Genomic DNA, 23,968 nt, shown 5'->3' with positions numbered 1-23,968 from the left:
CTCAAAGTGAAAAACTTGTCAAGTGTGCTATCACGGCCCCACATAGAGCTGGCTTTGTAGTACCATTTTTAGTGGGTGGAGCCACCCTCAATGCCTCCTTCCACACTGAACATGGGGAGGAAGAGGGAGGACACAGCAGAATTAACTGTTCTTCCCCCAGGCCTTGTCTGGACCTCCTTCTAGGGCATTAGGAATCCGCTCGCGATGCTCCAGTTTGTGGGGACAGCTGTGCTGGGTGCTTTAGAGAACCCCTCCAGACCTACAGCCTGAGTGACGCGCTCCTTACTTTGTCATAGTCCTTGCCTTGGCTCCAGAGGGATTCTGGCAAGTTTTAAATAAACTACGCTTCCAAAGTCCTTCTTAAATCACTTGTTCTGAGCCTGTCACCATATGCTCGATCTTGAAGTCATGCTGAGCCTTGTGCGTGGCTTCCTGGAAACAGCTTCCTGGAGTCTCCAGTGACTCACCTGTTTCTCCGCTGAGGTAGTCTCCAGGTAGGACGTCAGTCTCTGCCTGTTACTCCCTGGACTGTCTAGCCTCTTGAGTGTGTCTATATCTAGGCCTGTCTTCCCCTCTAGGTATTCAAAGGAAAATGGTGCTCTCTCAGTATCCATGATGATCTTAGGCATTAATCCTGGCATTTAGTTTCTGCTTTGGCAGTCTCATGCTCTATGAATGAATATTCTATTAAACCCTCCCCACCTTCAGATCACCCCCAGGTGAGACTTTCTGGGATCTTAACTGGCTGTCTCTGGCTAGAAATAATAGTACGTCTCCAAGTACCTTGTGTGACGAAGTAGCTGGGGAGTAGGGACAAAGTCGCAGTATGGGGGTGATTTGGGAAAAAAACTGGGGCCCAGGGCTTTCTATTTTACCTTCAGGGGCTGAGCTCTCTCCAGCCATAGTCATGACGGGGAGGGAGGAAGGAGGTTCCATGCTGCCCCACACTGAGCTGTATTCTGTGGTCATACACTGTCCCTCCCTATACTAGTCACTAGCCCACGTCCTTACAGACGTCATCAGTTCTTACGATAGCCCTGGGAAGTAGAAATCGTCACCGCAGTTTACCTGAAGACCTGAGCTTCACGGAGAGTGGCTTGCTCAGTGCTGCTCTCGGCTATGGAGTAGCAGAGCCAGGATTCAAACCCAGGCAGGCTGGCACAGCACTTTCTTGCTAAGGAATCGAGATCCTGCATTTGTTTTTCTCAGAGCTGTTTCCCTTTTCTGGATCCAGTAAATGAAGCCCCACAGTTCTGTCCTCTCCTGCTGGTCCTCAGCTTATTCACCCCTGCAAAACGAGTCCATCTGTGACTAGCTCTGGGTGAGGAAGGCGCCAAGTAGATGACTATGTGGAGCAAGAGGAGGATCTGTGTGCTGCCTGCCACCTGCCACCCACTGTGGTATGTGACACTTTTAGGAAGTCTAGACTGTCCCTCAGTTTCCCTCAATGAGATTCTTTGCCCCAGCTGTCGTATCTGTGGGCTCTTAGTCATTGGCTTTTCTGACTTCAGAAACCCCTGCTTCTGACCTCTGTCACAGCCCCACTGGACCCACAGCTCAAGGCTGAAACAGAGCAATTGATACAAGACGGAAGTGGAGGCTGAAGTGACGGACGCGCCATGATGTCTGAATTTGCACTCCCGAGACAAACCGTATTCTGAGATGTCTCACTGGCTCAGCTGCACCAGAGTGTCTGGATACTTCTTTAGATGGCCCCAGGAGGCGAATTTCAGCGTTGGCAAAAACTTTGAAGCCTAACCTGCCACTCAATTGATATGCTACTCAGTGTCTTCGACCCTCCGTTTCCTCAGGGGCATTGCAGAAAAATGCCTGCTTGTGTGAAATCAGAAACTGGATGGTTAGATGGAATAAAACAGGCCACCTATGCGAAGCCCTAGTCCAGTGCCCAGGCACCCAGATGATGCCGTCCTTTGGTTAGAGAAGAGGGAAGGAGAACACTCTGGGTGGTGGGGAAGGTGGCTCCACCCTTTCGAGCTCCAGGTCAAGGTCTTCCTTCATTCTGGTTAAGCCTGTGTCCATTCTGGGTGTCAAACCACTGTGGCTTGGAAGAATGACTTTTTCCCAGGCTCTCTGAGGGCTTGCTGTGTGGAGGGACTCCTTTTCTGGTGACAGAGAAAAGATGGGGGAAAGGGATGATCCTTGGGGTGCTTCAGGAAAGCAGAATTCTGAAGCCTCAGCAGAGGGGTGGGCAGGAAAAGACCCAGGGAGGCTGTGCCTGAGCCCGCCGGCCCAGAAGAGAGCAAGTGCCGGGACTGCGGGGACAAGGACAGCCACCAAGCGGGACAGCGGAGGGCAGCCGGCTGGGGGAGAAGAGCGGAGTCTTTCTCAGGGTTGGAGCGGGGGCTGGTGAGGAGAGGGAGGGCAGACGATTTTTAAATGAGTGCAAAATTCTAAGAGCGCAAAAAAGAGAGGGGAGGGAGGGACCCAGAGGGGGAAAGGGGTGGAGAGAGAAAGAGGAGGAAGAAGTGGGAGGAGGGAGGAGGGTTCGGGACAGCGATTAAAAGAGGGTGGGAGGGGAGCAACTGACAGGCTCAAGAGCGAATAACAGTGGGCAGTTGAACGGCAGCCAGAGCCCCAAAGAAGCCAACTCCAGGGAGGAGGAGAGGAAGCAGGTAAGGGTGGACTTGAACTTTAAAAGCTTAAACTACTCATCAGTGGGAAGTAGCTCAGAGAGGGAGGCTGGAGAAGAAGCAAGTCTTCCTCCGCACCTGACTTCCTAGCCCTCTCTGTTCCGGCCATAGTGAAGCCGGGCAAAATTAAATAGGAAGGTTGGTAAATCTACTGATTTCTGTCTTGAAAAGCGCGTAGGGGCGGGGCCCCGCTCTGGTCCCAGTCTGCCCCTGTGGAATTGCAGCGCCCTGGGGCATCTTAAGAAGTGGGTCACTAGTCCACTTCCAAGAACTGTTGAGAAGTGGGAATTGGCCCTTTAAAAATAAAAAACCAGCAGCGTTTTGCAGTGTTTTCTCTGGGCATGGAATCTCTTTGGAAATGCTTTTCACGGCATCTAGGAGAGCGCTTTGGGCTTTTTTTTTTCTTTCATAAGCCATGTTGGGCAGTTTAAAAATATTCTCTCCTTAGCTTCCTGCCTTGTATCATGTCTCCACTGTGCAGTGGCGCTGTACAGGAATCCCAGCTGCCCCTGAGGTCAGGTAAAAGAGACGGATGAGATCCGAGAGTTAATCCGAGCGAGCGAGGCGGCCTGGCCAACTCCGTCTTATTTGAAGGCAGAGAAAGGAGGTGGCTTCTGCCAGCTCCTTCCCTGCTTCTGATCATGTGGCAATAGAACCCAGACCCGGGGTGGGAAACCTGGGGCTGGTGCCCTAAGTAACTATGTGACCTTGGGCGTGACACTTCCTCCTCCTGGTGCTCATTGTTCTCCTATAAAATGTTGGAAGTAGAAGGACCCTCTCTGGTCCGATTTATAGCAATGATTTCACGGGCTCCAACGCAGCTCAGAACCACTTAAGAAGCATCACTTGACGCGAGGATTTACATTCTTCATTCAGTGGGTCCCTGTCCCCTCTTCCCGGTGCCTCGTAGTCATGTCCCTCATAGAGACTCCTTAGCTCTTCACTAATGTGGGTGCTTCCTGGCCAAGGTTTGGGGGGAGCATGACCAGACAGTCATGTCCTGGAAGAAGGAAGAGCACTGGACAAAGAGTCAGGAGATCTGAAACCCAGAGATGCTCAGCAGAGTAGAGACCAGCACCGCTGTGTGCAGACAGCTTCCTCGAACATCCCACGGCTAGTAGGCACTCCAGTCTGGCTTTCCCAGTAGTAGGTTAGGTGGCCTCCATCTTCTCTAGTTCCCAGAATCTTAACCCACCCCAGAGACTGATTTACTGCTCTCTAGGGACAACTCTGGCCTTCTACCTTCCTGTCAGGTCTCCACCCCTACCCTAGGGCAACAGAGAGAGACATTTGAAGCTTGTAACCCTTATGTAGCGGTTGTTGGTGCCTCCAGGCCCTCTCCACACTCTGCAGCTGCCTATACAGGTGGTGTTCACAGAGCCACGTCACCCAGCAAGTCCACAGGCTCTGCCCTGCCACTGTCTTAGAACTCCAGCGGTGTCTGGCTAGGTTTCTGACACCAGTCACTGCTCCCATCTCTTAGCTACCTCACTCCTATCCCCCAATCCTAGCATGGGTCTAAAGTTGTAGGGCATTAGAACCGGAAGAGGTCTCACACTGGCCTGTCCAACTCCTTCGACAAGGAGACCAAGACCTAGAAAAGGAACACAGCTTGCTGGAGATAGCACCCTGCTCTGCCCCTGTTCTTAGCTGTGTTTCTTTCATTGTTGCCCGTCCTTCCCTGGTGCTGCATTTAAGCATCTCCATAGTCTTGGATTCTGACACCCGCTGCCTTCCTGTCTGCCCCTCCTTGCCTCCACTGGCTGCTGGAGGTTACAGACAGAGTGTCACAGGCTCCAGCCGTCACCAAGGCTGTTACAGTGCCATCTGACCTCCAGGGTACTGGTGACCACATCGCTGGGGACTGCCAATTACAGAGGGACCAGGTGAGCTATGTCTGTCACTCAGGGCCAGAAGTGGGGGACCTGCAGCCCCCGAACCAGCGCATCTTCCAGGGAAGGACTGTTGTTCCCCAGGGGAAATTTCAGCAGCTATCTGTGTAAGCTCTCTGAGTGCCTGCAGGCCTGGCTCGGGGCTCAAGGGTTGAGCTAGCCAGAAAAGAGAGATGCCCATTTTCCTGTAAGAAACGCCTACTTCCTTCCTATGGTTGGAAGAGACTGACTTGTGAATGACAGCTTACTGCTGCTTTCCGAATCAATTGTTTCTGACAAATAATGGGGGGGGGGGGGGAATCCAGCAATCCATTCACTTTGATGAATAAAGGGAGCTTTGAGGTAACAGAATCAGAGAAATTGAGATAGCACAGAGGGACATGACGGTGTCTAATTCAAATGTAGGCTTTGGGAATTAGCTGTGTGACCTCAGGCAAATTACTTAATGTCTCTGAGCCTCAGCTTCAGGAGGAGGAAGTCTCCTGTGAGGCTCAGTAAGCATCACACAAAGCCTGTTTACTGTTGCACATGGAATACCAGGATCTGGGCACATGAGTACAAGCATTTAACCGCTAAGCTGCGTGCCCAGCCTGCCGTCTGAAATGGCTATCATTGCTGTGCAACCAGCAACAGAGCAATAAGGTCGACACCAGCAGACCTGGTCCTTAGCCCCAGACCCTGAATGACATCTCATTTGATGCAAACGCCTTTTCCTCAGTGAAGCCTGGCCGTGACACCTAATTCCGAAAAGGTGCTGCTTGCTTTTATGACTATAGACAGCTCCCACCCCACACACCCCATCCTTATTGACCTCTAAGCTAAGAGTCTTATTTTTCTCTTGGCTTGGTCACTCACCTATCAACTCTCATACCTGGGCAAGTCCCAGGCTCCCCAGATGCAACAATGTAGGCAACCCTTCTGCCTAACTGCTTTTCTTTAGATCAGTGTGTTGTGGCTCAGGGAAAGGATCTGTCTAAGGCTGCAGCAAAACAGCTGGAGTCCGAAACAGACTCCTTCATGAGATGCTAACACTGGGTGTCTATGAAGGACTTCCAGAACCCCAACTATGCCAACCTGGAAAGTTCTTAGGAGAAGGCTGAAGTAGTCAGTCCCGATGTCTCTGATACCCGGTTCACAGTGGAGAGGACTTCTCTCTCTCTTTCCAGTAGACTTGGTCTGCTTGGACTCTTCTTTGCCTTCAGCTATGAACACATTCAAAGGGCTTTAGCTGTTCAATCTCATGAAGCATGCGCAGGAGCTAAAGGAATGCCTCTGGAATGAAAGGACCTGATCTGAGCAAGCCTACAGACGCCTCTCTGCTTCCTCAGTCTTGCCCAGAGGGTCTTGATGCCTGGTTAAACAACCATCTTAGCGGTGCCCGAGTGTCCTCCCTGATAGTTGCTGTCTGGTACCACCTAGTGCCATGAGAGCCTTGTGGAGTCAGCAACCTGTTTCTTGCAAATTCAAGTTCACTACCAAATTGTTACTGGAAATCAGGTCACAGTTGATGGTTTTCACTGAAAATATCAGAAAAGAAAGCAATGTACAAACAAATAAAAGCCTCCAATGTGCCAAATAGAGTTCCAGATGCTTCCACATATTTAGGTACTCTTTGGTGCCCAGCATTAAACATTCCCTTTTGGTTTTGGGCTGGAAACTGAGACCGCTCAACTAGAGAGCAAGGAAATGGGAGGCTTAGCTCCAGTTCTTCTTAGAAACCATGAGTCCATCATCCAGCTATGACCGTTTCTGTTGATCTTGTTATGCTGTGACAGGCACAAGACCTCAGAGCGTGCTGCTTGGCTAGCTAGATGTCTAGTAGTAAGAAGCTAGGGCACTTACTGGCTAAAAAAGGAAATAACTTTCTATATGTAAATTCTGACCAAATAGTAGCAGATGCTGAAGAGGCTGGGATTCTGAGCGTGTGGGCCAAGGCCCGGGACATATGACTAGGGCCAGAAGCAGTGTAAGCAAGAGCTGCTCTGCCGATAAAACAGAAGGTAACAGAAGAGACCCCGGCTTCTTGTGGGACTGGCTACAGTGAGCAATGCCCTGTTCCCAGGTTGGGACTGGCGTCCTGGATGCAGGTTTGCCATACTTGGTTGGTTCGAAGAGTTTTTGTCTTTTCCTTTTTAAAGACAAAGGGTTTTAGGATCAGAGTGATAAGTCAGCTCCCTTTGCTGCCTTTGCTAACCATGGGACTTTGGACCAGTTACCAAACCCTGAGACCTCCGTTTTCTCTTCTGTGAAATGGAATCATACGATTTCCCGGGGAGAGTTAAGGGATGGGTTTTAAATGACAGCTTTTAAAGAGCCGTGCACATGGAAATCCGTCTTGCCCTCGGTGCTAATGTTCTTGTGGTGCCTGTTCTACAGTTGTCTCATAAAGATAGGTTGAGTCTAAGAGATCTCTGTCTGCCACTGTGAAGCTCTATACATCTATTACAAGACTGTAGGAACAATAGAAACATTTGAGTATTGTCATCGAGTTTTCCTTACTAATTGCATAGGAACTAATCAACCCCCGTAGGGTCATTAATAAGGACCTCCCACTATTTCGCTGTAAATGAATGTATTTCTACACACTGTCCTCTTCTAACTACCCCTTTTCAACATTTCAAGAAGAGAATGATTGCTTTTCCTAACACAATTCTTTCTTCATTCTGCTTCCTTCCTTCACCCTCTTGGCTTCAAAACAACAATGCCTAGCAGGTGTCTCTGAACCCACCAATCCGTCCTTGCCAGAATAAAATAATTTGATTTTAAAAGGAGTCAATCCCCTGCTTGAGTAGGAGTAAAACTGTATCTCATCCACCTGTCTCTTTCCTCCTTTCTCCCACCTCCATCTTCCTCTCCCTTATACAGCGATCAAGGTTCAGGGATGCTGGCCCCTCCTCACCCTCTAGCACTGGGAAGTAGCACACAGCCCAACTCAGCAGCGGCAGCTACTGTCAGGTGCCTGGTCATTCCCTCGAGAACTTAAACCTGAAATGTAAAACTTACTCCAACTTCTTGAATCAGCTCCCAGTGTAACAACCGTCCCATGAGCATCATACAAAAGTGGCCAGTTTCTTCTAGTGGGGCTTTGCCGAAGAACGGCAGAGCAGGCAATTCTGATGGAAAATAGCACCGTTGTTTAGATGGAACTCCGCTACCAGGTGTTCCATGATCGGTGTTTGACTCCGGCTTCACCCTTCACTGGTAGTGTGGTGTCGCTCTGAGCTCTAAGAGGGGACGAGAATGACTTCTATTTCCTCAGCCCGTTGTGAGGCTCAAACAGAAACAGTCTGTAATGTTTCTGCGGTGTTCAGCCCACAGAAATATCTCGGTAGATTATATCACCATCATCATCTACATTCAGTGTGTATGGTGTTGTATGTGTGTGCGTATAGGTGTGTATCTGTGTACATGTATGTATGTGTGTGTGTGTGTAACCCTCGATAAACTAGACGAAGCGGTTGAGAATTTCAAGGATAGTAAAGACGATTGAGATAGCTGAGAACTTAGCCTAATCTTGCGTGGAACTCTTCCCGCTTGTTTTCAGGGGAAACTACCAGGAAAGGAGCAATCAGAAAACCGTACACAAGGGCTCAGGGACGACATTCCTGCGGGCACTTTACAGTCACCTTTACCGTCTGGCAGGGCACAGTCACTCAGTAAACACTTCACACTCTAAACTGCACTGGCACAATGCTGTGCCTAAGGCATTCTTCGAGGAGGCCCTTTGGGTCCCCTTAGGACAGAATTCTCTTAATTGGGAAGCAAGTCAACCCTCCTCTGCGCTGCATTCCGCTGCATGCTGAGCGAGATTGCGGCAGAGCCCCGGGGGATCGCTATTATTACCATGAATAACAGCCTTTATTGAGAAGCGGAGATCTATAAGATACTGTCCAGAGAATGTGTGTTGTCCAGAATTAGCCTCTGTGCAGTGGTCTTGCAATCTAATTTTGACAAACTTGGAAAAGTTTCCCAAGTAGTCTGAGGGGAGGAGGCACGGAGAAATGGCCCACAGTGATAGTGTCTGCTGTAGTAGACACATCCAGTCCTGATTAGCCAAGCAGAGGTCGCTCTCAAAGGCAGAAGGAAGTGGCTTCCATCTCCTTGATGTTCTGTCATGGAAAAGGAGTCCCTAAGAAAGCTTCCCAGGAGGGGAGATAACTCCTAAGTGGAGCTAACTGTGTTCAGTTTTGTCCTTTTCTTCAGACTTGAGAAAGATCAGCCTCGATCCATTGGGTCCTGGCGTGTTGAGTCATGTGAATTCTATTCTTCCTCCACTGCTGTTTTTATGGTCCATGTACCGCCAGGTGCATGGCACAACACGGGAGGGGAATTCCTTGAGGAGACCGCAAAGAGGCAATACACGGCCAGTGGAGCAAACGGCTCTTAGTATGTTTGTGAGACCCCCCAAAGACTTTCCAGTGCATCCCAAGGCTCAGATGCTGGCGAGGACACACAGAAATTGTTGTCAGGCATTATGTTAGAAAGTTTGCTACATGTGACCCCAGAGAACAAAATTGTTACCAAAGACTATAGATGATTTCCAGCTTACCCCTTTGGGAACGGCTTGTTCATTCATAATATGCATTCTTGAACAGGAGAGTTGAGGGTGTAATTCTAGAAGTGTGTTGGGGGACACCGGCCTTTTGTGGCCTACATGGTTTATGCTGTAACCATTCTTAACGGAGTAATGAAGATTGTGACTTGTATATTCCGTAACATCCTGAGCTCCCTGAGAGGGAACCTTCTCAGGCTCTGCCTTCAGAAGCAAGGCATATACTGGTCATAGTGAACGCAGGAAATGAAAACTATTCTGAACTCTGAGGCATGACCTTTAAAGTCTCCTGCAGTCTCATGCTGGCCTCCTAGACAGACTCCATCCTCTTTTTGTTTGTTTGTTTGTTTTGTTTTTCGAGACAGGATTTCTCTGTAGCTTTGGAGTCTGTCCTGGAACTAGCTCTGTAGACCAGGCTGGCCTCGAACTCACAGAGATCCGCCTGCCTCTGCCTCCTGAGTGCTGGGATTAAAGGCATGCACCACCACTGCCCAGCGACTCCCTCCTCTTTGCACCCAAAAACCATGCCAGTTCTTGTCCCACTGAGCTCCTTCCTGCAGTGCTCTTCGTCTGAAATGTCCCCACACCTCCTGCATCTCCTCTTCCCATTGTGCCCTGATAAACTTCACATCTACTAAGGCTGCCTCCTCCGGGAAGTCCTCTTACCCGCCCGCCCGTGCCTGCTTTCCCTTCTAGCTGAGGGCAATGCTATTTCACGTGTTCGTATGACACATCACATCTAGTTTCTCGTCTGATTCTGGGTTTATTTGTGCTCCTCCACATCGCAGTGTTTCTTTAACATTGAGTCATATCGGCCTTCGGGTCTATGAGTTCTAGCACTGGACTAGCGTAAGAAGACACTCAGAAAGTGCTCAAGATGAAATGAATTATGCTTCCCTACATACTTTCCCCAGCACTATATATAGCATAGGTTACGTCAAGGGAGCATAATAAATATTTGCTTGATTGCATAAAAGCTGACCCGGGCATTATCACTAACCAGCAGATTCATGTCTGAAATCACTCAGTGGCCCCACATTCATGGGAGTTCATGAAGTTCCAAGGGCAGAGACCTGAAGATTGATGAGCTGCATGCTTGGTGGGGAGCTGGAAGGAGACTTACTGGCATTGCGCTAGATCAGCCAGAAACTGGAACCCTGGGTCTGCTTCTTTAGTCTTTGTTTCCTTAATCAGCTCATTGCTGTGTTTGCCGCTCTGCAGAACAGGCAGTAGTGATCACTGGACAAAGTGTATGAGGATCCATCATTGACAGGAAACTGCATATCTGTCATCCTGGAGGTGAAACGCAGTCTTGAGCAGAGAAACGTGGTCCTTGCCCACTGAGCTGGCAGGAGACTGCAGAGACGCACATTTTGAGAGCTGAAAAGTGGTAGTTGTATCACTGGGTTTCAGAAAGGAGATTTGAAACTCCTTAGAGCCTCTTTGTGATGCTGTTAATTGTATAACTTTTCTCGCTGCTGTGACAAAATGCCTTACAAAAGTAATTTATGGAAGGAAGTACTTGTTTTGGCTCACAGCTTAAAAGAGATACGGTTTATTATGGAAGGTGTGATGAAGAGTGGTGTGATGGCGGGATGGTGGGATGGTGGGATGATGGGATGGCGGGATGGTGTGATGGTGTGATGGCGGGATGGTGGGATGGCGGGATGGCGGGATAGCGGGATGGCGGGATGGTGTGATGGCGGGATAGTGGAATAGCAGGATGGTGTGATAGCGGGATGATGGGATGGTGTGATGGTGGGATAGCGGGATGGTGGGATAGTGGGATAGTGGGATGGTGGGATAGTGGGATGGTGGGATAGTGGGATAGCGGGATGGTGGGATTGTAAGGCGGTGGGATAGCGGGATGGTGGGATAGTGGGATGGTGGGATAGTGGGATAGTGGGATGGCGGGATGGTGGGATAGTGTGATGGTGGGATAGTGGGATGGTGGGATGGTGGGATAGTGGGATGGTGGGATAGTGGGATAGTGGGATGGCGGGATGGTGGGATAGTGGGATGGTGGGATAGTGGGATAGTGGGATGGTGGGATAGTGGGATAGTGGGATAGTGGGATAGTGGGATGGTGGGATAGTGGGATAGTGGGATGGTGGGATAGTGGGATAGTGGGATGGTGGGATTGTAAGGCGGTGGGATAGCGGGATGGTGGGATAGTGGGATGGTGGGATAGTGGGATAGTGGGATGGCGGGATGGTGGGATAGCGGGATGGTGGGATTGTAAGGCGGTGGGATAGCGGGATGGTGGGATAGTGGGATGGTGGGATAGTGGGATAGTGGGATGGCGGGATGGTGGGATAGTGTGATGGTGGGATAGTGGGATGGTGGGATAGTGGGATGGTGGGATAGTGGGATAGTGGGATAGTGGGATAGTGGGATGGTGGGATAGTGGGATAGTGGGATGGTGGGATAGTGGGATAGTGGGATGGTGGGATGGTGGGATGGTGGGATGGTGGGATAGTGTGATGGTGGGATGGTGGGATAGTGGGATAGTGGGATGGTGGGATGGTGGGATGGTGGGATGGTGGGATAGTGTGATGGTGGGATGGTGGGATGGTGGGATAGTGTGATGGTGGGATGGTGGGATAGTGGGATAGTGTGATAGCGGGATGGTGGGATAGTGTGATGGTGGGATAGTGTGATAGTGGGATAGTGGGATGGTGGGATAGTGGGATAGTGGGATGGTGGGATGGTGGGATGGTGGGATGGTGGGATAGTGGGATGGTGGGATGGTGGGATGGTGGGATGGTGGGATAGTGTGATGGTGGGATAGTGGGATGGTGGGATGGTGGGATAGTGTGATGGTGGGATGGTGGGATAGTGGGATGGTGTGATGGTGGGATAGTGTGATGGTGGGATAGTGTGATAGCGGGATGGTGTGATGGTGGGATGGTGTGATGGTGGGATGGTGGGATAGTGTGATGGTGGGATAGTGGGATGGTGGGATAGTGTGATGGTGGGATAGTGGGATGGTGGGATGGTGGGATGGTGGGATGGTGGGATGGTGGGATGGTGGGATGGCGGGATGGTGGGATAGTGTGATGGTGGGATAGTGGGATGGTGGGATGGCGGGATGGTGGGATAGTGTGATGGTGGGATAGTGGGATGGTGGGATAGTGGGATAGTGGGATGGTGGGATGGTGGGATGGTGGGATGGTGGGATGGTGGGATAGTGGGATAGTGGGATAGTGGGATAGCGGGATGGTGGGATGGTGGGATAGTGGGATAGTGGGATGGTGGGATAGTGTGATGGTGGGATAGTGGGATGGTGGGATGGTGGGATGGTGGGATAGTGTGATGGTGGGATAGTGGGATGGTGGGATGGTGGGATAGTGGGATAGTGTGATGGTGGGATAGTGTGATGGTGGGATAGTGGGATGGTGGGATGGTGGGATGGTGGGATAGCGGGATAGTGGGATGGTGGGATAGTGGGATAGTGGGATGGTGGGATAGTGGGATGGTGGGATGGTGGGATAGTGTGATGGTGGGATAGTGGGATGGTGGGATGGTGGGATGGTGGGATAGCGGGATAGTGGGATGGTGGGATAGTGGGATAGTGGGATAGCGGGATAGTGGGATAGCGGGATAGTGGGATGGTGGGATGGTGGGATAGTGGGATAGCGGGATGGTGGAATAGTGGGATAGTGGGATAGTGGGATAGTGGGATGGTGGGATAGTGGGATAGTGGGATAGTGGGATGGTGGGATGGTGGGATAGTGGGATAGCGGGATAGCGGGATAGTGGGATGGTGGGATGGTGGGATGGTGGGATAGTGTGATGGTGGGATGGTGGGATAGTGGGATAGTGTGATGGTGGGATAGTGTGATGGTGGGATGGTGGGATAGTGGGATAGTGGGATGGTGGGATGGTGGGATGGTGGGATGGTGGGATAGTGTGATGGTGGGATGGTGGGATGGTGGGATAGTGTGATGGTGGGATGGTGGGATAGTGGGATAGCGGGATGGTGGGATAGTGTGATGGTGGGATAGTGTGATAGTGGGATAGTGGGATAGTGTGATAGCGGGATGGTGTGATAGTGGGATAGTGTGATAGCGGGATAGTGGGATAGTGTGATAGCGGGATGGTGTGATGGTGGGATAGTGTGATGGTGGGATAGTGTGATAGCGGGATGGTGTGATAGTGGGATAGTGTGATAGCGGGATAGTGGGATAGTGTGATAGCGGGATGGTGTGATGGTGGGATAGTGTGATGGTGGGATAGTGTGATAGCGGGATGGTGTGATAGTGGGATGGTGTGATAGCGGGATGGTGGGATGGTGGGATAGTGTGATGGTGGGATAGTGGGATGGTGGGATGGTGGGATAGTGGGATGGTGGGATGGTGGGATGGTGGGATGGCGGGATGGTGGGATAGTGTGATGGTGGGATAGTGGGATGGTGGGATGGTGGGATGGTGGGATGGTGGGATGGTGGGATGGTGGGATAGTGGGATGGTGGGATGGTGGGATAGTGGGATGGTGGGATGGTGGGATGGTGGGATGGTGGGATAGTGGGATGGTGGGATGGTGGGATAGTGGGATGGTGGGATGGTGGGATGGTGGGATAGTGGGATGGTGGGATGGTGGGATGGTGTGATAGCGGGATAGTGTGATAGCGGGATAGTGGGATAGTGGGATAGCGGGATGGTGGGATGGTGGGATAGCGGGATGGCGGGATGGCGGGATGGCGGGATGGCGGGATGGCGGGATGGCGGGATGGTGGGATTGTAAGGCGGTGGGAGTATTCTAGTTAACTACTCTGTTGGTGTGATAAACACTGAACAGAAACAACTTGGGAAGAAAAGGGCTTAGTTGGTTCATACTTCCAAGTGGCAGTCTATTATTGATGGAAGGCAAGGCAGAAACTTAGAAGCAGGAACTGATGCAGAGGCCATGAAGAAACACCACTTGCTGACTCACTCCCCATGGCTCCCTCAACTCGCTTTCTTACACAATCCAAGACCATTTGCTCACGGTGGGATGTATCATCCCACATCAACTATTAATCGATACAATGTTCCACAGACTTCCCCGAAGGCCAGTGTGGCAAGGGTAATTCCTGAGCTGGTGTTCCCTTTTCCAAAGTGACTCTAGTTTGTGTTGAATTGACAAAAACGAACCAGTGCAGGGAGTTTGTCTGGTCTGGCCACATTTTGTGCAGTCAAGAAGCAGAGAGAAGAATGCTGGTTCTTAACTCACTTTATTCTCTTCCCTTTTCATTCACCCTAGGTCCTGGGTCCACAGGATAGTGTCACACATAATCAAGACACATTCTCCCCCTTGATTAGAAATATTTTTATTCTCTCTCTCTCTCTCTCTCTCTCTCTCTCTCTCTCTCTCTCTCTCTGTCTCTGTCTCTCTATCTCTGTGTTTGTGTGTGTGTGTAGGTCAGAAGTCAATATTAGGTGCCTTTCTCAATCTGTCTTTACCTTATTCTTTGAGTCATATTCTCTTGATGAACCTAGGGATCACTGATTCATCTAGACTATGATGTTCAACATAGATGCTTCTGTCTCTGCTTATCTAGGGCTGGGACTATAGATGCACGCTGCTATCCCTGGCCCTATTTTTAAGATTTATTTTTATTACTATATTAAAAGTGTGTGTGTGCATGTGTGCGCACACACCCGTGCACACGCTTGCACACACACTATCTGCAGGATCCCTTGGAATGCAGAAGATTGTGTCTGATCCCCTGGTCCTGGAGTTACTAGCAGTTGTGAGTTGCCTGATGAGAACAGAATTTGGGTTCTACAGATCCCCTCTTTTAGCTTAGAGATTACAGAGATCTGATCAGTTGCAGAGAGCTATGGGACATAGTTATCCATGGCTCTTTGAATGGCCCTGGTCCAATGAGCCCCTGCAAACACAGTAAACCAGATTCGAGCTCCCATCAAATGCTGCAATAGCTTCCTGCCCTTCCTTAGTGGATTAACCTCAGCTTTCCTGTACTAACATGTTCTGCTGAGAGTGTGCGTTTAACTTCTCTCCGTAAGGGAAAGAAGGGGAACTAAGGTAAGCAAAAGCAAAGAATCCTTGCTTGACTCTCCTTCGTGCTGAATTCCCAGTGCCTAGACGACCTGGCTACTGCAAGCGCTACCCGCTTCCCCCCGCCCCTCCAAAACAAACCCATAAAATGAATGAGTGAGACGAAAGGTATTCTAGGTGACAGAAACAGGAGAAGCTGAGGCGGAGACGTGGAGAAGCATGGTACATGTGTCTGCCTGGAGAACCGGATGTCTGAAATAGTGAGCATGCGAGGAAGGCAATGGGCAAAGACAGAATCGGACGGTGCTTGAAGGGTCTCATGAGTGGATTTGGGTTTGGACTTCAGAGTGGTGGGAGGCCAGAGAGCACCACAGCCTGAGCGCCGTTGCCATTGTATGCGCTGGATTTATTCACGGCATGGGCAACTTCCTTTGACCCTTCCCCCAGCACACTTCCTGCCAAGAAACAGATAATATCTAGAAGCATTTCGTGTGCTGTACACCCAGTCAACTCACTTAGTAGCTAATCTGCAAACTTCTTTGGCCGTGGTTGTCTGGGCCCCAAAGGGACTCGATGTAGCTCCAAAATTGGCTCCAGCCGTGGACATTTTGCATTGAAACCCGAACAGCTGGCACAGGGCAGTGATTGCGAGTTGCTCTGACATAGTCTGAAGGTCATAAGGAAGTCATAAGTGAAAGTTCCTTCATCGTCTTTCCTCTGCCAGAGACCTGGGGTCTGTCTTACTCTTACACCTCCCTAGATAACTTCTATTATTCCCTCCTATGGGGCAGCCTTCTTAGCACACTGTCTCTGGTGTTCTAAACAGTCTTTTAAACTGAGGCATTTCTTCTTCCAGGTGTCACCCCCTTGACCACAAACTAGGGGCCCAGCAGTCAAACCTCTTGACAGACCAGACCAAAGCGCCACAGCCGTTGTCTGGAATTATTTTTATACTTCCCTGGGGACTTGTATGGAATGAGTGACAGAATGAAAAGATCAAGAGAAAATTCTTCGAGGATTAAGTGTGGGATACTTGTCCCAGATCCTGGAAGAATGTGGCATTTATTTTCAGTTCCTCTCGGTGTCTCACGTCCCCTCCCTTTCTGTTCGTCCTTCCTCTTCTCTTTTCTCCGTGGTAACACACTTTCCCCTCTCTTATTTTTCCTAACTGGATTCGAGTTGGTGATGGCTTTGGTTTTTGTTTATCTTGTGCTGAGCTCTGCACCCATTGCTGTTCATATGTCACCCGGCGGGACTCTCTCTATTGCTGCGTCCCGGCCTCTCAATCCACTTTGTGGGTGAGGGCAGGAGAGCACAGACTTGTGATTTGTCTGAGCTCAGCATGTAACAACAGGAATTTGAAGTCTGAATACCTCCTATACCTGTGTTCTCTTTCCTGGTAATTGCATGGTTTTATTTTCTCCATTCCCAACTTCCCCTTCTCGGTTTCATATTTTGAGATTTATTCTACTTCTAATTATGGGTGCATGTGGATGCAGATGTGCACAAGAAGTCAGAAGAGAGTTCCAGGTCCCTTGGGTAGTGAGCCACCATGTGTGTCCTAGAAACTGAACCTGGTTCTCTGTAGGAGCAACAAGTGCTCTTAACCACTGAACCACTTCTCCGCTCCATCTGTCTGGGTTGTTCAGCTTACTAACAGGACACAGCCAAGGAACAAACAGTTGGCTGGCCCTTGGGCAGAGCACCAGTGCCTCCTATTCCTCTGGGGCTCAGCTCAGATCTACTGAGCACTTATTTGGGCCACTCTTTGGATGACAGAAGAAAAGGCATTGTCTGCTGTCAGAGTCTCCCTGCTGGGGAGAAGATGACAAGGGCTGGGTGGAGGAGAATCCTGCACATCAGCAAGGTAGCGCAGGAGGGAGTAGGAGACCCAGAGCAGGCAATGGCTGGTAAAGGGGACTCAGCTTTGGGTGCAAGGGTATGAAACAAGTAGCTGGAAGGAAGGCTTCTTAGTTACTGTTCTACTGCTCTGAAGAGACACCGTAACCAAGGCAACTCTTAAAAGCAAGCATTTAATTGGAGGCTTGCTTACAATTTTAGAGGATTAGTCCATGATTATCATGGCTTGAAGACATGCATGGCACTAGTTTAGCAGCTGGGAGCTTTACATTCTGATCTACAGGTGACAGAGAGAGACTGGGCCTGGAGTGGGCTTTGGAAACCACAAAAGCCTACTCCCAGTGACCTCCTCTGACAAGGCCACACCTCCTCCAATAAGGCCACACCTCATCCGACAAGGCCACACCTCCTCCAACAAGGCCACACCACCTCTGACAAGGCCACGCCTCCTCCAATAAGGCCACACCTCCTCTGACAAGGCCACACCCCCTCTGACAAGCCCACACCTCCTCCAACAAGGCCATACCACCTCTGACAAGGCCACGCCCCCCAATAAGGCCACACCTCCTCTGACAAGCCCACACCTCCTCCTACAAGGCCACACCACCTCTGACAAGGCCACGCCTCCTCCAATAAGGCCGCACCTCATCCGACAAGGCCACACCTCCTCCAAAAAGCCCACACCTCCTCTGACAAGACCACACCTCCTCTGACAAGCCCACACCTCCTCCAACAAGGCCACACCACCTCTGACAAGGCCACGCCTCCTCTGACAAGCCCACACCTCCTCCGACAAGGTCGCAGCTTCTCCAATAAGACTTAATCTTTCCCAAACTATTCCAGTAGCTGGGGGCCAAGCATTCAAACATATGAGGCTATGGGGGCCATTCTCATTCAGATACCACAGAGAGCATCTGGGAATCTAGTATGGACAGACAAAGGAAATTTATATGACTTTTTATAAGCAGATCTCTTAGCAAATGGAGGCACAGTTGTAATGACTATACCGTATCACTGACATGAAGATCAGCATTGTCCTACTGCCTGAAGCTCATGGGAGTTGAAGGTGGGGACCTACTGAAAACCCCTGCTATCTGTAAAGTGACCCCAATGTGCCTTTGTTTGCCGTCTTTCCCCATAGCTGATGCACGGCTGCTGATTGTGGTCAGTAGAAACGCCTCTGGGTAAGCGGAGCCTGCTACCCCCAATCACTCCTCATCTCCTCCTCCACTTCAGCTTGCCTTTTAGAGTCATAAAAAAAAAATCTCTGCCTAACAGCCATTCAAAACATATGGAACATTTATGGTGTGAATTTCAGTATATCACATTCTTCACGCCGTTGGACCCTCCAGATCCTCTGGTATAGCTCCTCCAGCTCCACTTGAATGAGAGGAAACAGACTTAGTTAAGTAAGCGCTCAGAGACACATGGCAGGCTCCATGTTTCCCAACTCCGCATATAGTGCCTGGACTGCTAGCATGAGAATCATGCGAAAGCCTTGTTGCAAATCCAGATTCCTAAGAGGCCACCCCAGTAGCCAGAAGAACGGAAATGGTTGGGTTGGGAAGAGAGCTGGCATACAATTCCTTTTCAGGAATTAGCTTTGTTAGGAGAAAGGTTCTCAAAACCGTGATTGGGCCTTGAGGTGAGGGAGCATTAGAGAATAAGCTCAATAGGTAGAGCATTGGCTTCTCTTCCAGAGGACCCAGGTTCAGTTCCCAGCACTGCCGTGGTGGCTTACAACTGTTTGTAACCCCAGTCTAGGGGATCTGATGCCCTCTTCTGGCTTCTGCAGGCATTGCATATACATGGTGCTTAGGCATATAGGCAAAACACACACATATATATTCATAAATACATACACACATATATACATACATACAGAAGGAAAGAAAAGAACAGGACAATCACACAAATAATAAAACAAAGTTTTAAAGTATAAAACCAAAATACAGGCTTCATTAAGAGGGTTAGCTTAAAGAAAGGAGAGAGGGGCTGGAGAGACGGCTCAGTGGTTAAAAGCACTTGCTGTTCTTTCTGAGGACCTAGGTGCAGTTTCCAGCACCCACATAGATGCTTACAGCCATCCATAACTCCAGTTCTAGGTGACCCAGTGCCCTCTTCTTGCCTCCCTGGGTACCAGGAGCAAATATGGTGCACACATATGCATGCAGGAAAAAACACCCAGACATAAAATAAAAATAAATCATTTTTAAAAAGAAAGGATGTGAGGGTAACCATTGCAATAGAACGAGAGTGGGGAGGCCCAGAAGAAAGGGCTCTCGGAAAAGAGGAATCCCTAAATGAAGGCAGTATTTGGTTTTTATATCCTTCTGGGGGTGGTGGGACTTTCCTGTTGCGTGGTCTAGCTCAGCATAATATACACAACAAAGAGCACAGAGAAGTCAGGTGCTGGTGGTGAGACCATTAATTAGGGGCCACTGTTAAACCACAGCGCATGTCTTTTTAGCTCTCCATCCTAGGGATTGGGGGTGAGGTGGGGTCTGGCCCTCTTAGAGAGACTGATGTCTTCAAGGGACAGGCCAGGATCTAACACACTTCACCTTCTGCAGTAGACTGTCTGGGAGTAAGACATGGATGCTCCATTGCAAAACACACCTCACATGATTTCTAGAACCTTCATGGGGTGCCATCGCTGACTTGTTTTTGAACTTCCTCTCTAACGTTTGAATGGGAGGGTACTTTTCAGTACATTAGCTTAAAGAAAATGGCACTGTCCTCGTGTGTGTGTGTGTGTGTGTCAGTGTATGCTTGCATGAATCCATGTGCACAGCATGCATGCAGCAGTCCATGAGGCCAGGATTCCCCCAAAATTAGAGTTTCATGGGGTTGTGATCTGTCATGTGGGTGCTAGAAACAAAACCTGGGTCCTCTGCAACAGCAGCCAGTGCTCTTGACTGATGAGCCAGCTCTCTTGCCCCTGTCCTCATTCAATTCATATTTTAAGAAAGTAAATTTACTAAATCCACCCCACCCCCATTCCCTTCTTTTTTCTCCCCACCACTATTCCTCCCAGGCTTCATTTGCTCTTTGTTTTTTTTCCCACATCAATCCCTTTAGTACTGTCAGTACATACAAGGGGAAGTGCCATTTACTGCAGCATGGGTAGCTCTCAGGGCAAACCTCTAAATAAAACTGTCTCTTTCCTGCCCAGCAGTCCTAGGCTGCCGACAGCGCCTCAGCTAGGTGTGGGGCTTCATGACTCCCATCCCCACCCAAGCCTGGACTTTGTCTTGTGCATGCACCCACCGCCTCTGTCAGTTCATGTGTGGAAAAGCGGGTCAGGAGGACTGTTCTATGAACCGAGCTCCAGACCCAAGGTCACCTTCCAAAAAAACACAAACAGCTCTAATAATCAGAGGGTAGTTTTTAGACATATAAAATTTATTTTAAACCATCCACAAATAATATGTGTTTTTGAGACAGGCTCACATGTAGCCCTGCTAACCTCTAACTGTAGCCTCTATGAGACCCCAGGAAGCTTGAGCTCTTGATTCTCCTGCATCCGCTTCCCGAGGGCTCAGATTATAGGTGTGCACCACCACACCCAGCAAAGGCAGCACTTTCTTAAAGAACACATTGGTATGGCTCAAAGGCCCAGAGCATGATGGGCCCTTCAAACTTCTTGAAACATCCTTCACAGACATCTTTTTCTCTCTGCAGAAGGTTCGGAGTCGGTCTCCTAAGCTTGGCAAGATGGGTGACTGGAGCTTCCTGGGGGAGTTCCTGGAGGAGGTCCACAAGCACTCCACGGTCATCGGCAAGGTCTGGCTTACCGTCCTGTTCATTTTCCGAATGCTGGTCCTGGGCACCGCTGCTGAGTCCTCCTGGGGAGACGAGCAGGCTGATTTCCGGTGCGATACCATTCAGCCTGGTTGTCAGAATGTCTGCTACGACCAAGCCTTCCCCATCTCCCACATTCGCTACTGGGTACTGCAGATCATCTTCGTATCTACGCCGTCTCTGGTCTACATGGGCCACGCCATGCATACAGTGCGCATGCAGGAAAAGCAGAAGCTGCGGGATGCGGAGAAAACCAAAGAGGCCCGTGCCGCCGGTGCCTATGAGTACCCGGTGGCAGAGAAGGCAGAGCTGTCCTGCTGGAATGAAGTGGAAGGAAAGATTGTCCTCCGGGGCACACTCCTCAACACCTATGTCTGCACCATTCTGATCCGCACCACCATGGAGGTGGCCTTCATCGTGGGCCAGTACCTCCTCTACGGGATCTTCCTGGACACCTTGCACGTCTGCCGCAGGAGTCCCTGCCCTCACCCCGTCAATTGTTACGTCTCGCGGCCCACAGAGAAGAACGTCTTCATTGTCTTTATGATGGCCGTGGCTGGACTGTCTCTCTTTCTCAGCTTAGCAGAACTCTACCACCTGGGCTGGAAGAAGATCCGGCAGCGCTTTGCCAAGTCCCGGCAGGGGATGGATAAGCAGCAGCTTCTTGGCGCCTCCACCAGCCTAGCCCAGAGCCTCACTTCTCCCCCTGACTTCAACCTGAACAGAGTGGGCGAGAAGTACTTGGGGGACTTAAGTCATAATATGTGTTCCCGGAAGAATCCAGACACTCTGGCTGCAGAGGAAGTGCCAGACCAGGAGCATATTTCTCGAGGTTTCAACATGCAATATAGCCAGAAGCCCGGGGAGCCCAATGGAGCCTCTCTGAGCCACGACCTTCCTCCGAGCTACCGCGCTGACAAGCGACGCCTTAGCAAGGCCAGCAGCAAAGCAAGGTCAGATGATCTGTCAGTGTGACCCTCTGAGGGAAGGCCAGTCCCAGGAGGGATCTGAGGAGGCTGCGACAGGAAGAAGCCGTCTCTCAGGACAGTATATTCTCCCACTCAGCACTGCCATGCTTCTTCCGGTCCCGGGTCTGGATAACATTGCTCATCCATTCTCAAAACCACAGTTCGAGGGTCTTCTCAAGGACAGGGCTATTCCTCAGGACTCATCCTCTACCAGGACACAGTGAAGCCTTTCACGTGATTTATTAAATTAGATAGGGTGGAGGCAGGAACGGGAACCATGACAAATCTGACCTGGGAAGGAGAGACATGAAGATTCAACACCAGCAACATACCAGATAGAAACTCCAGGTCTTGGCTTCTTTGGTACTATCCCCCTCCTTTTTTTTATTTCTTCTTTCTTTTTCTTTTTTTGGAAGAGTTCTCAGCCAGTTGAGAGTGTTCATCAAGTAATTTGCATTGTATCATCCCCTTGAATCTGTTGCTTCCATGGGCCATCCCTCCAAGTGGGGCTGAGTTGACCGTGAGCTGCCTTGGCTACACCTCCCTCCTCCCCGTCTTAAGGGGGTTTCCTTGGTCCTTTGCCAGAATCAGCTTAACAAGTGCCTTGGTATGTGCCTTTGGCAAGCATCTCATGGTAGTGATGTAGCCTTTCTGACAGGAGAGACACCCAGCTCCTAAGGGCGCCAAGTCCTCTAGGAAGTCACTGTACACACAGGTAGCACTGGCAGCGCCGCCCCTGTCATCCTACGGTCCTTTACAGATCAACCTAACCATAGAAACCATCCTTGCCCGCCTCCTTGGCTGCTCACCCAGGGCTCCTCTCAAATCTTTGTAAACAGGAATGTCCAAGAAGCCACTATCCTCTCTTGGACCCCGGCCAGATCACCAAGTTCAGTCACCAAGTTCAGGGGAAGTTTCCCGGCATCTGGGGAAACAAGGAAAGCACTGTGCTTCTCCTAGGAAAAAGCAATTCTGCTGTTAAAATGAAAATTTAAAAAAATGAGAGAAGATACTAGAAAACTATTTTCCCTCCTATGTATGTCGTTCACTGTCTGGCTGCCAAGAGGAGGCATGGTGACAGCTAACGAGGCCCCAAATCTTTCTCAGAGGTATCAAGGGGACATAGAAAAAGGAGGGGCTGATTTGGGCAAAGCCCTTATTTAAATTCCTATGTTTCCTTGGTAACCCTAGGAATATTACCAGGGAAGGACTGCAGAAAAGCCCTGCCTTCCTCAGGGTCTAGCCTGGGGTCTCTACTGAGTAGATCCATATTAGGTTGTCTTCCATTATTTTACACAGATAAAAGATGCTCAGGATCAGATACCGAGACTCATACATGTTGCAGCATTAAAATAGATCCGTGTGTGTGCACGCATGCGTGCATACATGTATATACGTGTGTGTGCATATGTGTGGGCATACGCATGTGTGTGTACATGCTTATAGGATGGTGAAGAAATGTCTTAAAGAATGGTAAGGAAGTGAGAAATGTGTAGAGAAGTTTGGGTCTTCCTGCCCCGCTTGCAGCTGTCTGGCAGGAGGGCGGAGCTTACTTCATCAGCCTAAGGGACAGGCATGAGAAGTCAGTACAGGGGGGTGAAGGCTCGGAGGTCAGTCTCTGCCCCCTGACCATCACTGGTCCCTCGGCTGGCATTTGGATGGTACTGGTGGATAGAAAAGAAGGCTTGGGAAGGAAGAACTGACGGGATACTTGGGAAAGCACGACCTCCCCTCCCCCCCTGCCCACCAACACATTTCATTCACTATGATTCTCTGTCCTTCTAGTTATGGGATGTGTTTGTTTTCCAAAATGAGTGTTTTTAAATTAGAAACTCTGAGACCAGCCTTTGAATGGCGAGGTTTTCAGAGGGGAAACGGGAGATAATATGTGTAGCTTGTTTTCAATAAAATCTGCCTCTATATGTTAGTTCTGGTTTGCGTGTCCTTCGATGCAACTTTAAGATGGTGACAAACTCGATGGGGAGGGAGGGCATGGAGTCTCAGCTGCTGACGTCCATCTGGCCTGCTGTGAGCTCCCGCACATCTGAGGCCTTGTTTCTCCCCTGTAAATTGGATCTAGTGATGTCTACTCCATTAGGCTGTGAGGTGAGAGACTCCTTGGGAAGACAAGAGCAGATTATTTCAGACTTAATTGTTTACAATTATGTGGCAACTGTTGCTATTATTTTCAATACAGAGTGGTTGAGAATCTGAAGTGTTAAGGGACGGCTCCAGAGC

At 49.9% G+C, this 23,968-nt stretch overlaps 1 protein-coding gene across 1 annotated transcript; it reads left to right on the top strand.

Annotated features, from left to right (window-relative positions):
- The first annotated feature begins 2,544 nt into the window (after positions 1-2,544).
- On the top strand, positions 2,545-23,656 carry Gja5 (gap junction protein alpha 5). The gene is made up of 2 exons (XM_075981836.1): positions 2,545-2,633; positions 20,643-23,656. Exon 2 carries the CDS (start codon positions 20,676-20,678, stop codon positions 21,735-21,737), a length of 1,062 nt encoding a protein of 353 aa, XP_075837951.1. The 5' UTR covers positions 2,545-2,633; positions 20,643-20,675; the 3' UTR covers positions 21,738-23,656.
- The last annotated feature ends 312 nt before the right edge of the window (positions 23,657-23,968 follow it).

The sequence above is a fragment of the Microtus pennsylvanicus genome, chromosome 7 (genome assembly GCF_037038515.1).
Source record: "Microtus pennsylvanicus isolate mMicPen1 chromosome 7, mMicPen1.hap1, whole genome shotgun sequence".
Lineage (NCBI taxonomy): Eukaryota > Metazoa > Chordata > Mammalia > Rodentia > Cricetidae > Microtus > Microtus pennsylvanicus.
This window is presented reverse-complemented; position numbering and strand designations above follow the sequence as displayed.

Coding starts and splice junctions, on each gene's coding strand:
- Gja5 (XM_075981836.1), top strand. CDS start 20,676: ATGGGTGACTGGAGCTTCCTGGGGGAGTTCCTGGAGGAGGTCCACAAG.